Source organism: Urtica dioica, chromosome 3, assembly GCF_054948205.1.
Source record: "Urtica dioica subsp. dioica isolate 48M chromosome 3, U.dioica_male_clone48M_v1_H2, whole genome shotgun sequence".
NCBI classification, from domain to species: domain Eukaryota; kingdom Viridiplantae; phylum Streptophyta; class Magnoliopsida; order Rosales; family Urticaceae; genus Urtica; species Urtica dioica.
This window is the reverse complement of record NC_142758.1, coordinates 6,106,379-6,119,853: the sequence shown is the minus strand read 5'-3', so window position 1 is coordinate 6,119,853 and position 13,475 is coordinate 6,106,379. Positions and strand designations below refer to the sequence as shown.

Here is a 13,475-nt window from a genome sequence, read left to right as displayed (position 1 = left end):
TAATAAAGTCTCATGAAGACTCTTGCTTGTAATTGCCTATCTATTCATTAATAAAGTTGAAAGTTCATTCATTCTTTCTTTGTTTGAAGCTTTATGATAAAACCTTAGTCTTTTAGTCCATAAACAAACTTAACAACTTACGAAGAGACAAATGTAGATTTGCATGAACAAACTCTTCGTAGTTTGCTTAAAACGATATATTCGCAATCTTAGGGTCAAAGGACTATTGACCTCAGTACGATTGTTAGAAAAATCTATGATGTCTGGTTATGAGGCATTGAGAGTTGGGGACTCTATAGTTCTTCTAGGTATCTTCCGAAGGTACTGAATTGACCAGTGCACTTCTAGAGACAATATAAGAACAAACCATTTAACCTCTTATGTCTCGAAGTCACTATGTATGAATTGCATCATGCTTACCTTAATCCTGAAATGAGACATGCCATTTCACACCTTAGTATTCTCATTTGAGAAAGTCAAAGTTCGGACTCACTATGTGATTCCGAACAAGGCCTATTGGTGAAGTACTAAGTTGTGAGTCTGTCATGAGTAACTTTGTGAAGTTCTCATAGATATGGAATTCATGTACAAGATTGCTGAAATGCAATGTATGTCACCTCATGCTTTGTTCCTTGGAATGTGAATAAATGAACTGGCCAGTGTCCAAATTGAGTCCAGACTCTTTTGGATGAAACAATGTGACTTGTTAGCTCCTCGTCAATACATTGTTTCTAACTTATTCACAAGCGACAAAAGAGTTGAGGAAATAACAACTAGAAGGGTAAAATGGTAATTTAGTAAATCCCGACTAGCTGATGAAATTCATGAAGGGTAAACATAGATAATATTCAGTGGATCCGCTCATCATAATTAGGTCGAATTCTTGAGTAGAAAACAAATTCATTTGAGCCGAGAGATTTTCAGTGTCAGCTCTTTAGTGGAGTCAGTTGGCATTAAGCTAAACTTGGAAAAGGTTTGTGAACTTTTGAGTCCAAGTGTTTAGCTCAAGCTTTGTTCATTTTGGTCCATGAGGTCACTGTCACGAATCACATCGATAGGAATAATTAAACTGGAAGCTAAGTCAAAACAAGAACGAAAATAGTCAAAAGGGTATTTTTGTCTTTTGAGACATATGATGAAATGAATGTCAATAAATTTTTTGACAAGTTCATTTGATGACTTAATGTCACTCGGCCATAACTTGATTATTGGGCCTTGTGAATTAATTTCATTTCATAAGAATTTTATTGAAAATTCTTAATGGGCTTTTCTCATGTTGTCATGAACAAATGAAGAAGCTTCTAGAAGGTCCTTCTAGATGAGAATAGGCGCCCATAATACCCAAGGAAAGAGAGTTTATTTTGTGCATAAATGTATTTAGATACTTGCCAAAAGAAAAAGAGGAAACAAATTTCCTTCAAGAGGAAAGTGGGAATCGGCCAAGTGAGAGACAAGGCAAGGCCTTGAACAAAATAGGAAACAAATCAAGGCTTCTAGAAGCCTTGTGTTGGCCGAGTGTCTCAAAGGGAAAAAGAGGAAATTGCTCATGAATATGTGATATTCTATAGAAGAGGAAACTACCTTATTGAAGGAGAGACCTCTCCTATAAATAGGAGCCTCATTTCCTCACATTTGATTCATCCAAGTTTAAGAGATTTGAGAGACTCTCTCTCTAGAACTTTGGCCGAAAATCCTCTCTCTCTCTCTCTAGTTTATTTTCGATTTTTTCTTGTCTTGGCACCTAGGTCCTCACTCGACCTAGTGTTTAGCTCTGCGACTTCGAGACTCGTTCTTAAGTCGTAGTGTTTAAAAGTGCCCACTCACTGATTCCTTCTTTTCGAGTGATTTAGTGATAGAAACTTTCGTGGTTGCTCGAGGTGCCGAGGAAAGAAAGAGAGACGTGCTGCGAGGGGGGACGAGCGTTGCAAACTTTCCAAAAGCTTCTTCAAGGTTCAAGCTTCAAGAAAGGTTAGTAAACTCTTAGCTCATATTGATTTTTAATTACATGTACTTGCTTCTTTGTCTAGGTTAGTAAAAACTGTTTTTACTTGAAAAGAAATTTTTTAAAATTCTGCCGCTTCCCGAAGCGTTTAATCTTTTTCTTAAACCCTAGATCAATTCCAACAAGTACGCCAAGACCGAACTCTCTTTTATACTAGAATTATATTTACTCGTCATGATGAGTATCCACTGATCTAGTCAGCACGTGATCAAGATCCTCCAGGTCCAACCCGTATCGAGAAAGGTGAATTAATCCATTATACATTTATTGATACTTATATACCCTAAGCACTGTTGCTTCCGCAGCGAAAGATTCTTTCGAAGTACGGACTTCGAAAGTGTCGGCAATCTATCGATTCTGGAATCAACCCTTAGGTGAGTGAACATTGATCTTCTTCCGAGAAGGCTGGATTTCGTATATGTCAAACACTTTCCACTCAAATCATGCTCCAAAACTCCCAAGACATAAGCTGTGATTAGCATGATAGTAGGGCTTTTAGTGAATGAGTCAAAAAGCGCAGTAACATGATCCAGTTTCCATGATCACTTCAGGATTTAGAACAAATCTCACCGTGACCATCATAGCGACCCCGGTTAGTGTGTTATAACGGTACTTAAATGACACATCTACAACCGAAGTCTGTCTGGGTCGTGCACTTACCACAAGTGCAGAATGCTCGCACGTCGTGATCAACCTTCACTAGTGTTCCGCATATATGACTTTAGATACAGCTATCCAGACATGTATCAGTCATCGACCATGTTTTAGCTCACCGCCCGAACTCAGGTGCCCAACACGTGACTCACTTTAATACGGAGGCTACGGATGATAGTTGCTATTGATTATGATATTCAGAACTCAACCCACTAATCATATGATGCTAATAAAGTAAACCATTATTCTATTTAGTAATCATTTATGATTCATTATCTCTCGTGGGCAAGAATTCCTAATAGATCCTTCATCGACCCCTCTAACGCGTCTCTTGCAATCTTCTTTGCTCTATAAAACATGGTACTGGACACGTTGCTGAATTTCTGTGCACACACCATACTCTTGAAGCTTATGTAGTCCATGTTCGGGCTTAGCCAAAATTGCTCCAAGAAATGTGTTCCTAACCACTGGCTTGTCACGCGAGTGTTATAAAAAACTATGCCACAATCGTGCTCGTCCATTAGAGTATTAATCCTACCCGTTTTGTAATCAATATTTTTTACCCTGGCGTATAAAACCCGCCTACACCCTTTGCCTTTACATTATGCTCGCACTCTTTGACTATCATTGAATACATACTTAAAATCTCTATCGTTTTGAATAAATACTTCTTTCAGAACATTCCTCAGATGAGTCATGGTTGGAAATTCCATTCCGATTTTGAACTTGAAATTCTCAAACCTTGACTGTGGATTGAACTCGTTTTTGCTCCTCCCCCTCCGGTTATGGACGACGTCGTCGTTGCACAAACTATCCAAATCGCTTTCCTCCCATGACCCATCCGAGTCTTGTTGGCGATCGTTGCCGACGTTATAGACTTCGTTCACAGCGGCCCATGACTGTTGAGGGTGAGTCTTCTTCTGAAGGTCGACCTCGTGTTCTCCGTTATCGTCGTACTCTTCTTCACCCAGTTCGAAATCGTCTTTGCCATCACTTCCACGCTCTTCAGCCATTATGCTTCGATAATAGATTTCGATTTTGAGAATTTCTGATTTAGGAATTTAGGGTTCTCGATATAACTCTTTTTTATGCCATATAACTCGTTTTTAATTATGTTATTTAATAAAATATTTCATTATATTCATTTCTAAAAATGAATCAAATAAACAATCTGAATAATAAATATATTTAAAGGGCTTTTTATTTTAAAAATCAATCCAGACCGTTCATTTAAAATCGGTAGTAACAGAGACACCAAAATTAAACAATTGGTATTTTCGCCGATGAAAAAAAAAGATTAGGTAGCAAACTGTATGAAGACAAAAACAATTGATAATTTTGCCGCCATTTTCTCTAAAATGAATACATAATAATAAATCAGTATTATAAAAAATGCAATGAAAATAAAGGTAGTGGGCCCAATAAATGTTGTAGACGCTACAATAATTTGAAGGCTTCACTTTAATGTAGAGTAGAATATAACGAGTTAAATGCCTCACGTGTTATCGCGGGTCAAAAGCAATTTATTATATTCTAAATTTTAAATTTAGTAAAAGATAATGATAGTGATATTTAAGCTAGTAAAATTAAAATTATTATACACTGAAAATTTAAAGTTAGTAAATGATAATAATAGTGAATCATGTGATAATAAATACATACACATATACATTTGTGACATGATATATATAAATCTCAATATAAAAGATAATACTATAATACTCACGTTAGGCGGGCTCCCATTCAAATGGTTTGAAAACCTGAGGCCAGGGTCGATTGACTCGTTTGATGGGATGCAGCGATCTTTCCTCACTCGCTTCAGCGGCTCCCGCGAGAAAATGCTTGGGAAAGCTCACTTGCGATCTCTTAAGCAAAGAAAATGAGAACCCCACTGTGGATACTTGGTTATATTCACAGAAGAATCTAACTAGGTAGACCAGTTCGAGGACGGAGACGCCATCACAGCTATCCTCGAGGGGCTTCAAATGGGGGACTTCCTCAGCCTTCTCGTCAAGCGAGAGGCACGAACAATGGTTGAGCTCTTGACTCGTGCATAAAATACATATCCCTAGAAGACTTCATTCAAAGCCAAAAATCTCACGACAACCGTCGTAGAGAGGAGGAAGACTCTGGCAACCGCGACTTGCGAAGAAAAAGAGCAAAACCTGATGACAACTCTCGCACACCCGTGGGACAAAGGCCTCAACTACCAGACAAGTTTCGCAATTATGCAAGCTACACACTGCTCAACATGTGGCCTGAAACGATCCTCACACTGAGGCGTGAAAAATTCAACGATCCCGCTCCAATGAAAGCCAACACGCATCGTGATATGACAAAGTAATGTGTATTCCACAAAAATCATTGTCACTTGACATCCGACTATATAGACAGTTGAAATGGCAAATTGAAGACCTCATCGAAAATATTTATAAAAAATTTAAATTTTTAACGTTGAATCTAACTCTGAGTCAAAATAGCAATCTAACCTAATCTAAACTGATTCGAAATAAATAAAGTTAGCTTATCCATTCTCTTGAAATTTAATCTATAAAATCCACATTTTTAGAGAAACTGAGATTTGGAGTGAGAGAGAAGTGGAAAAATGAAAATAAAAATATCATGATTTTTGTCAAAAAAAACTTCAAAAAGTTTAATTTTAAATATTTTTTTTAGGATAGGGAGTTCAGTCTCCCAATTGATTTATTTATTTATTTTTTTTTTTTTTATGGTTACAATATGAAATTCTCTTTTATAATTGGGCATAAAAAAAAAGCTTCAAAAACCCTGGCGAAAAGCCCTCTCACAAATCTCAATCTCATTCCTCAAGCTCCTTCCTATAACATACAATGGCGTGGCGCTCCTACGCCGGCTCTCTGGTTCGCATGCTCACCGGAAAGTTGCCGGAAATTCCTCTTCCCACTCTTTTGCGCACGAGGTCCGACCATTTCCACACTATCTCCTCTCAATCTTTCCCTTCGATTAGGGTTCAAGCTCTATATTATTTTACTTCCGTGTTTCTCATTCGTTTCCATTGCTTTTCGTCGAGCATTTTCGCTGCTCTATTGCTTATTAGATTCAATTTATATATTTAGCGAAGTATAAATTCGGTCGTCGTTCGTTTCATATCCATATGCGTGCTTAGCTATCGAATTTCCGACTTCTTTTGGTCAAATGATTTTAACCTTGAGTGTTGCGTTCATAAATCTAATCTTGTAAACTCGCACGGAGTCCTAGTCTTGACCCTAAACCAATTTTTAGCACTGGTCTGCTATTGTGTGTAGCTATTTATAATTTTTATGGTGTTTTGTTATCTCCGTTCTGGTATTCATACATTATTGTACCATCGCATGGTTATAAGTGTAGGAATTCCAGGGAATTCGGGTGCTTACAATTTTATCATAAAGGGGCCAATGTCAGGGCTGCGTCGAGCTTAACGTCTAACCTCGGGATCAACTTAAGTGCTCTTTGCAAGCCGTCTCATGGTATCTTCTTACATACTTGTCAAGATTTTCTGGTTGACTATATCTCATCCTCGATGTATATGTATCAAAACGATGAGAATATATTTTTTTCTTTCCCTCCCTGGTTGCTTTTATTGTTAGACTTGATTGACTTAGCTCATGTGAATAAACTGACTAGGATCTTATTAGATATTAAGTTGGTTGATAAGACTGACCAGAGCACGGACAAGGTCAATTATCTGTGGTGCAGATTCTTTTTTTCCTCAACCGTAAATTCAAGGCTGTGTATAGTTTTGTATATATTGTATTGTATTGCATTAGGCAATAGGTGTGTTAGTGATTATTTGAAATTCGTTGATGCTAAGCAGTATTCTTATGTAGGTTGTTTTTTTTTCTTCTTCTTGTATTCATCATTTCGTCAATATCAACTCACAAGTGCTCGAGCCATTGAACTCTTCTTAGTATAAGCATTCAAGTAAACTCTGCTTTTTATGTAATATGATTTGTTTGTTTACTACATTATCTTTTTCTAGATTGCATCGCTTGCTTACTTCATAAGAGCGTTGATGTTTCTATGTTGCCATTTGCTTGTGCATACTTGTGAAAGAAGCACTTGCCTTTCTCTTTGATTGCATTTTACTGCACATCGTTAATTCTACTAAATAATTAATATTATATATATATATATATATATAATATAAAATAATGGGTAGGGGATGCTGTTTAAAAAAACATTGCCACTCTTTGACCTGTCCTATTTAGTCCGCTACTACATGCAATCTCAAACTTTTGTATTCCAGGATATCCCTCCCAGAAAAGGTAGCTATTTTTTTTTTATGCAATTATACTATTGAAAACTTGTTAGAGGATAGCTGAGTGGTAGGCACCACCCACAATGAGGAGATGGGTTCCTCGTCGAAGTAAAAATAGAAAAAGTGCATAATTTGCAAGAAAAATAAGTATGTTGAGTGGAGAATTTAGGTTTGAAATCAGAATAATGATCTTTTCAACTATGTAGTGTCTATTCAAATTCTCTAACAGGAAATGTTGCGAGTTGACTAAGTCCATTAGCTGGAAACATATATCTTTTTGTTCGATGTGGAGATGGAAATGTTTTTTTGCATGCCATGTTGCTTGTCTCAGAACAAGTTTTTATGTGAAAGAATTATAATCACATTTAATTGAATTTGAGGTTTGAATTTGAATATGATCAATCATTAAATCTTACAGGTGTGGCTCGTAGCGACTGGGAGAGTAGAGCATTTGCCACCATAAGGCAATTGATACGGAATGGTAGAAAACCGAAAAAGCGTCGTGAGAGGACCAAAGCTTTGGGTAATGCTCCTCAAAAACAAGGAGTCTGTCTACGTGTGTCAACGATGACACCCAAAAAACCTAACTCAGCTCTTCGTAAGATAGCCAAAGTAAGGTTGAGTAATCAAAAAGAGATTCTGGCGTACATTCCGGGCGAAGGCCATAATTTGCAGGAACATTCCATCGTCTTGGTAAGAGGAGGTAGGGTTAAGGATTTGCCCGGTCTGAAATTCCATTGCATCCGCGGAGTAAAGGATTTACTAGGAGTTGCCAATCGAAAAAGCAGCAGATCAAAATATGGCGCGAAGAAACCGAAATCAACATGAATCGCAATTGCTCCTCTTCTTACGGAGCCTTCTACAAAAGGTAACAACCTGTCTACATTGTAACGGTGTCATTGATAAAATTAAAAAATCTGAATATCCATAAGATAAAGACCTGCATAACTCGGATAAGATCACCTTTCTACAGTAAGAGTCGATAAGCTTATGGAGCCCTATTTTTTTTTTTTTTAAATACCGTGGTGTCCGGATTAGACCCGACTAAAATCCACGAGACCCTGGCATTATGGACCGCGAGACTACCCTAGTGGTCCCGAATAGTTGGGTCCAGAGGAATTGAACCGGGGACTTATAAGGTCCCAAGAATCGCCCTTATCACTAGACAAACCCCTATACTGTCAGACTAATTTATAAAACAAGTATATTGCTTTCTACGTAGAAATATCTCAGCTTGCGGTTATTATTATTTTGAGGGGTCAATATATGGTCAACTAGTTATCAATCTGCATTGTAGTTTGTCATTATTTAAATACTAGAGTTATTCTTCTTTCTAACTTGATGTAGGTATATACTTTTACCGATCCTCAAATTTGGAAAGAACAGCCTTTTAGGATCTTGTACTTGTATGAATAACAGATATATACTCCATATAACCTAAAAAAAGTAGACTTGGGGTTCTAGTGCCCAATTCTTAATCATCCCACCATTAGAGGGGAACAAAACATCTATGTACTCTTTCCATGACAGCTGAAGATGAAAAAAATACCATAGAGACGAAATTGTTCATCTGCTAGATTATATAACATATATTAAAAGAAAACTAGTTGGATAGGATGCAATCAAACTTGTAGATTGTTGGGTACTTTTGTATTTTCTATTATTGGGAGCAAGAAAATTACTAAGATCGAAAAAAAAAAAAAAAGTAAGAGTCTCAAGTACTCAACATTATCAGGTGCCATTTTCTTTAAATTCTTACTGTTAGTGTAATTGATTTGGCGACGCAGGTATTAGGGAAGGCTTATGGATCCGTCGATTTTGAAGGTGTTACAATATACTCTGGGGAAAGCAATGGGATAATATATCCTTCAGGAGGTTGAGCTTTTATGGATTCGGAACTGTAATAAGTTAATTTTTTTTTTTTTACTGATCCCCAAAATAAGTTATTTGAAGTTGTAGTTTTAGCCTTTCACATGGTCTCTCGACTTTTGCCACTCCTTTTTGGTTCACACATTGTTGAGGGCATTCAAGGTTTCCTTTTTGATGTGCAACTAAAAAAAGTAATTTCGTGCCTATGGCAGAATATTGCCATATTCATTTCATTCACTTCATGATACTGAATTTCATCCTGGCAGGAAATTGAAATTCCATTTTCAATAAAGTGCCTTTAATTTTTTATTCCATTTCTTATTGGAAGTGGTATTTCCGTTAGGCAATTTTGTGTCTTCCATTGCTTAACAGAATTGGAATTTTCGTTAAGCTTAATGAAAATTAGCATTTCCGTCAATTTTCAGTAAATAATTAAAAATAAATAAAAATCAAATTTAAATGATAAATGAAAGGGATTAAACTGTTAAAATTTTAAAAGAAGGTATTAATATGTAAAATTAGTTTCATCTTTATCAATAACTTAAAAAAAAAGTAAAAACATTATAACAAGATAATCAGTAAAACATTACAATAAGGCTACATTTCATTAATGATCATGTTTTGAAAGTTTATATCAGAATTATAATTTTTTTTTAGATAATAACTATATACCAATTTGTAGACAATATTGTAGAGTAATGTTGTAGAACTGAAATGTGAGTTGTGAAAAGTGAATTACAATGAGGTCTATTTATAGTGAATGTGTAAAAATGGGCTAAAAGTGTAAATAAAAGAATTATCAGTCAATGTCCAAAATTTTGTAACGGTCTAATGGAAGCGAATTCCCTGCCACTGCCCACCTTCCGTCACTGCCACTTCCGTAAGTGAGTCGGAATTTTTTTTTCCGTTTCCAAGGCATACGAAAGTTATTCTTTGCGTGAGAGATGTACCAGTGTTAGGAAGTCATTCATTCCAATATGTGTCACACCGATCACTAGATTTAGTAATTGATATAGAAAAAGTTAGCAGCTCAATCCAAAGACAAAGAAATGTATTGCAGTGGTAGCTAGCTTGGTCTAGCGGTAATCCCACACACACCTCGACGGAAATGTCATGAGTTCATGCCCCCATGGGATGCAGAAATGCATGCCCCCTAGGATTTATTCTAAAAAGTATGTAATCTTGGCCAATAGTGTCACCTACTATGTAATCTTGCCCGATAGTGCCACCTGCGCTTTGCACTGCTAATATATCATGTAATCTTGGCCAATAGTGCCCCTACTAAAAAAAGAGAAAGGTATTGCAATTTTAGCATCAATTTACGAAATTTCCTTTTAAATACTTTGTGTAATAATAGGTCAATATTTTTTAATGAAATTTTGTGGGAAGTAATGTGTGATGAAATAGTTTTTTAAGTTTTTAAGGATAATTTGATAAGTGCATAATTAAGAAAAAAAATATTTTAAGTTTTGCAAATAGAAATTAAATCTAAATTGAGTGATTTTCACACATTTCTATATAATTTCTCAAATTTGGATATAGTTGTAGTTTCAAATACGACAGTGCTAACCGTTCAATTATAAACACGCTTAGATATTTCAGCTTCACTTCAACAACAACTTTCCAAAGTTTCCGAGCATATAGATTATCCACTCGTTTTGTTTGTTGCACTTTGACAAATGTGTGTATGTTGGTGTCAATTTTCCTAATATTCTGTTGTTAAAATGCAGGCATTTGAATGATAAGAAAAGTTAAATCGCCACACAGCACTGTATAGAAGCTATTTTAGCTCAGAAAAGAAAACCAAGACGAAAAGTATTGGAGGAGTTATTCAGATTATTAGTTTTTATTGTCGTTTGTTTTTAGTTAGATAAAAAACGACTTGTCGTCGTTATTGTGACTAATTCTTTTTCTTTTTTCTTTTCCAGTACTCTGTGTATAAAAGGAATTTCAATTCCTCAATCGATGAATTAATTCAGTCTTTTCATTTCATTCTTTTCACTTCCTGAAATTCCTTTCTCTTTCTCGATCATTGGATCTCAGAATCCAATATGGTATTAGAGCATTTTTTCCGCAAATCCTGAGATCGTGTGATCGTTTTTCTCCTTTTTCCGAATCTTGTTTCTTCTCCAATTCTCGTTTTCAAGCATCAGTAATCTTCACCAACAACAATGGAAATTGAAGCTTCATCGATGGAGAACCAGATCGCCGGAGTCATTGGAAACACCAGACCTAGGTCTAACATCGAGGATCAATTCTCGCCTTTTTACCTTCACCATTCTGATTCGTCTGGAGGTAGTCTCGTCTCAAACGTCCTCAACGGAACTAACTACATGCCTTGGAGTCGCTCGATGATGATTGTTCTTGAAGCTAAGAACAAAATGGGATTCATCGATGGCTCTATCAAGAAACCTCCACCAGAGGATCCAGATCTCCTCCGGTTATGGAGCAGGAACAACAGCACCATTATTGCCTGGATTATGAATTCAGTGAGTAAAGAAATCGCCTCTAGCCTTCTTCTTGGTGGTACTGCCATGGATATCTGGAACGATTTGAAGGATCGCTTCCAGCAGAGCAACGGACCAAGGATCTTTCAGCTGAGACGCGAGTTCATCAATCTGGCGCAAGAAAATCAATCCATTGGTGTTTTCTTCACGAAGCTCAAGTCAATCTACCAAGACCTCTGCGAATTCAAGCCAGAATGTACATGTGGAGGAAAGGCAAAGCTGCACTAGTTCGCCGAGTCTGAGTACGTTATGCAATTTCTCATGGGACTCAATGAGAACTACACTCATGCTCGTGGACAAATCCTCTTGATGGAGCCAATTCCTCCAATAAGCAAGGTGTATGCGATGCTAACACAAGAAGAAACGCAAAGATCGATCGGTCTCGACTCTCTTTCCTCAGGAGATCAATCCAACTCCTTGGCAATGACGATCCGTGATGATCAGAAGAAGCCTAAGGGCAAGGAGAGGCCACTGTGTACGCATTGCAAGATGCTAAAACATACCCTTGATCATGTTCTTAATTATGAGAATTTGTCTACTGCTTTCAGAAATTTTGTCCTTTCTGTTTCAGTGCAATCAGCACCTCAATGCTACCATATAGTTGTCAAAGATAGTGAATGGCGAGCAGCCATGTCAGATGAAATTGCAGCTATGCACAACAACAATACATAGACTGTTATGCCTCTTCCACAATATAAAACAGCTATTGGATGCAGATGGGTGTATACAAATAAGCTAAACTCTGATGGAACTTTAGCTAGAAGAAAAGCACGTCTCGTGGCCAAGGGTTACAATCAAAAGGAGGGAGTTGGCTTTCTTGACACTTTTTCTCCGGTTGCTAAATTAGTTTCAGTTAAAGTTTTACTTAGTCTAGCATCTTCTCACAACTGGTTTCTTTCACAGTTAGACATTAGTAATGCTTTTCTTAATGGTGATCTTTTTGAAGAAGTTTTCATTGAATTGCCATTGGGATATGTTGTTCAGGTCAAGGATCCAAGTGCTAAGATGGTCTGTAAGCTTCATAAATCAATTTATGGTCTTAAGCAGGCATCAAGGCAATGGAACTTGAAGTTTACTGAGTCTGTTATTCAAGCAGGTTTCACTCAATCTAAAAGCGACTACTCTATGTATACTCGTGGTTATGGAGACCAGTGTGTTGTTATTTTATTATATGTAGATGATATTATAGTTGCTGGTCCAACTAAGGATGTTATTGATGGAGTTAAGTGTTTCTTAAGTAAGGTTTTCAGGTTAAAAGATTTGGGAGATCTTAAGTTCTTCCTTGGCTTGGAAATTACACGTTCACATGAAGGCATTGTTGTCAATCAACGTCAATATGCTTTACAGATTCTTGAAACTGCAGGTTTTTTGGAATCTAAGCCGGTTAAGACTTCCATGAATCCAAGAGTCACTTTGAATCAGGAGGATGGTGATCCTATCCAAGACCCTACAGTATATCGAAGGCTTATAGGCAAACTTTTGTATCTTACTATAACTCGTCCGGATATTACCTTTGCTGTGCATTGTCTTAGCCGTTTTGTGTAGGCTCCAAGGACTTGTCATTTACAAGCCGCCAACCACCTGCTACGTTACTTAAAGTCTACACCAGGACTTGGCCTTTTCTTTCCTTCTCACTCCTTAACTCAGATTAAGGCTTTCTCTGATGCTGGTTGGGGGACGTGTGTAGATTCAAGAAAATCTGTGACTGGCTATTGTGTCTATGTAGGTGATTCGTTGGGGGCATGGAAGTCCAAGAAACAGACCACTCTGTCTCGGAACTCTGTAGAAGCGGAGTATCGGGCGTTAGCAGCAGCTTTAAGTGAGGTCCTCTGGATGCAGCAGTTGTTACGGGATTTCCAGGTGGAATCAAAGAATTAGGCTGTGATTTATTGTGATGATCAGGCAGCTTTACATATTGCCTCGAATCCGATATTTCACGAGCGTACAAAACATATCGAGATTGATTTGCATTTTGTACGCGATAATCTTCAGAAAGGCCTTGTCAAGCTCCTTCCCATCAGGTCTCAGCACCAAGTTGCTGACATTTTTACCAAGCCTTTAGCTTCACCAGCGTTGCACCAATTCATGTCCAAGCTTAACATGAAGAATATCTTATGTTCAGCTTGAGGGGGTGTATTGGAGGAGTTATTCAGATTATTAGTTTTTA

The 13,475-nt window shown here is 37.2% G+C and overlaps 1 protein-coding gene across 2 annotated transcripts; it reads left to right on the top strand.

Moving 5' to 3' along the window:
- The first annotated feature begins 5,430 nt into the window (after window positions 1-5,430).
- LOC149402235 (Ribosomal protein S12/S23 family protein) lies at window positions 5,431-9,043 on the top strand. Of its 2 annotated transcripts, none has more exons than XM_089608185.1 (4): window positions 5,431-5,594; window positions 6,032-6,141; window positions 7,351-7,800; window positions 8,720-9,043. In XM_089608185.1, the coding sequence occupies exons 1-3, from the start codon at window positions 5,506-5,508 to the stop codon at window positions 7,758-7,760; spliced, it is 609 nt and encodes a 202-aa protein (XP_089464311.1). In that variant the 5' UTR covers window positions 5,431-5,505; the 3' UTR covers window positions 7,761-7,800; window positions 8,720-9,043. The 2 variants fall into 2 exon arrangements, with proteins under 2 accessions (XP_089464311.1, XP_089464310.1); XM_089608184.1 differs by having other exon boundaries at window positions 6,023-6,141.
- The last annotated feature ends 4,432 nt before the right edge of the window (window positions 9,044-13,475 follow it).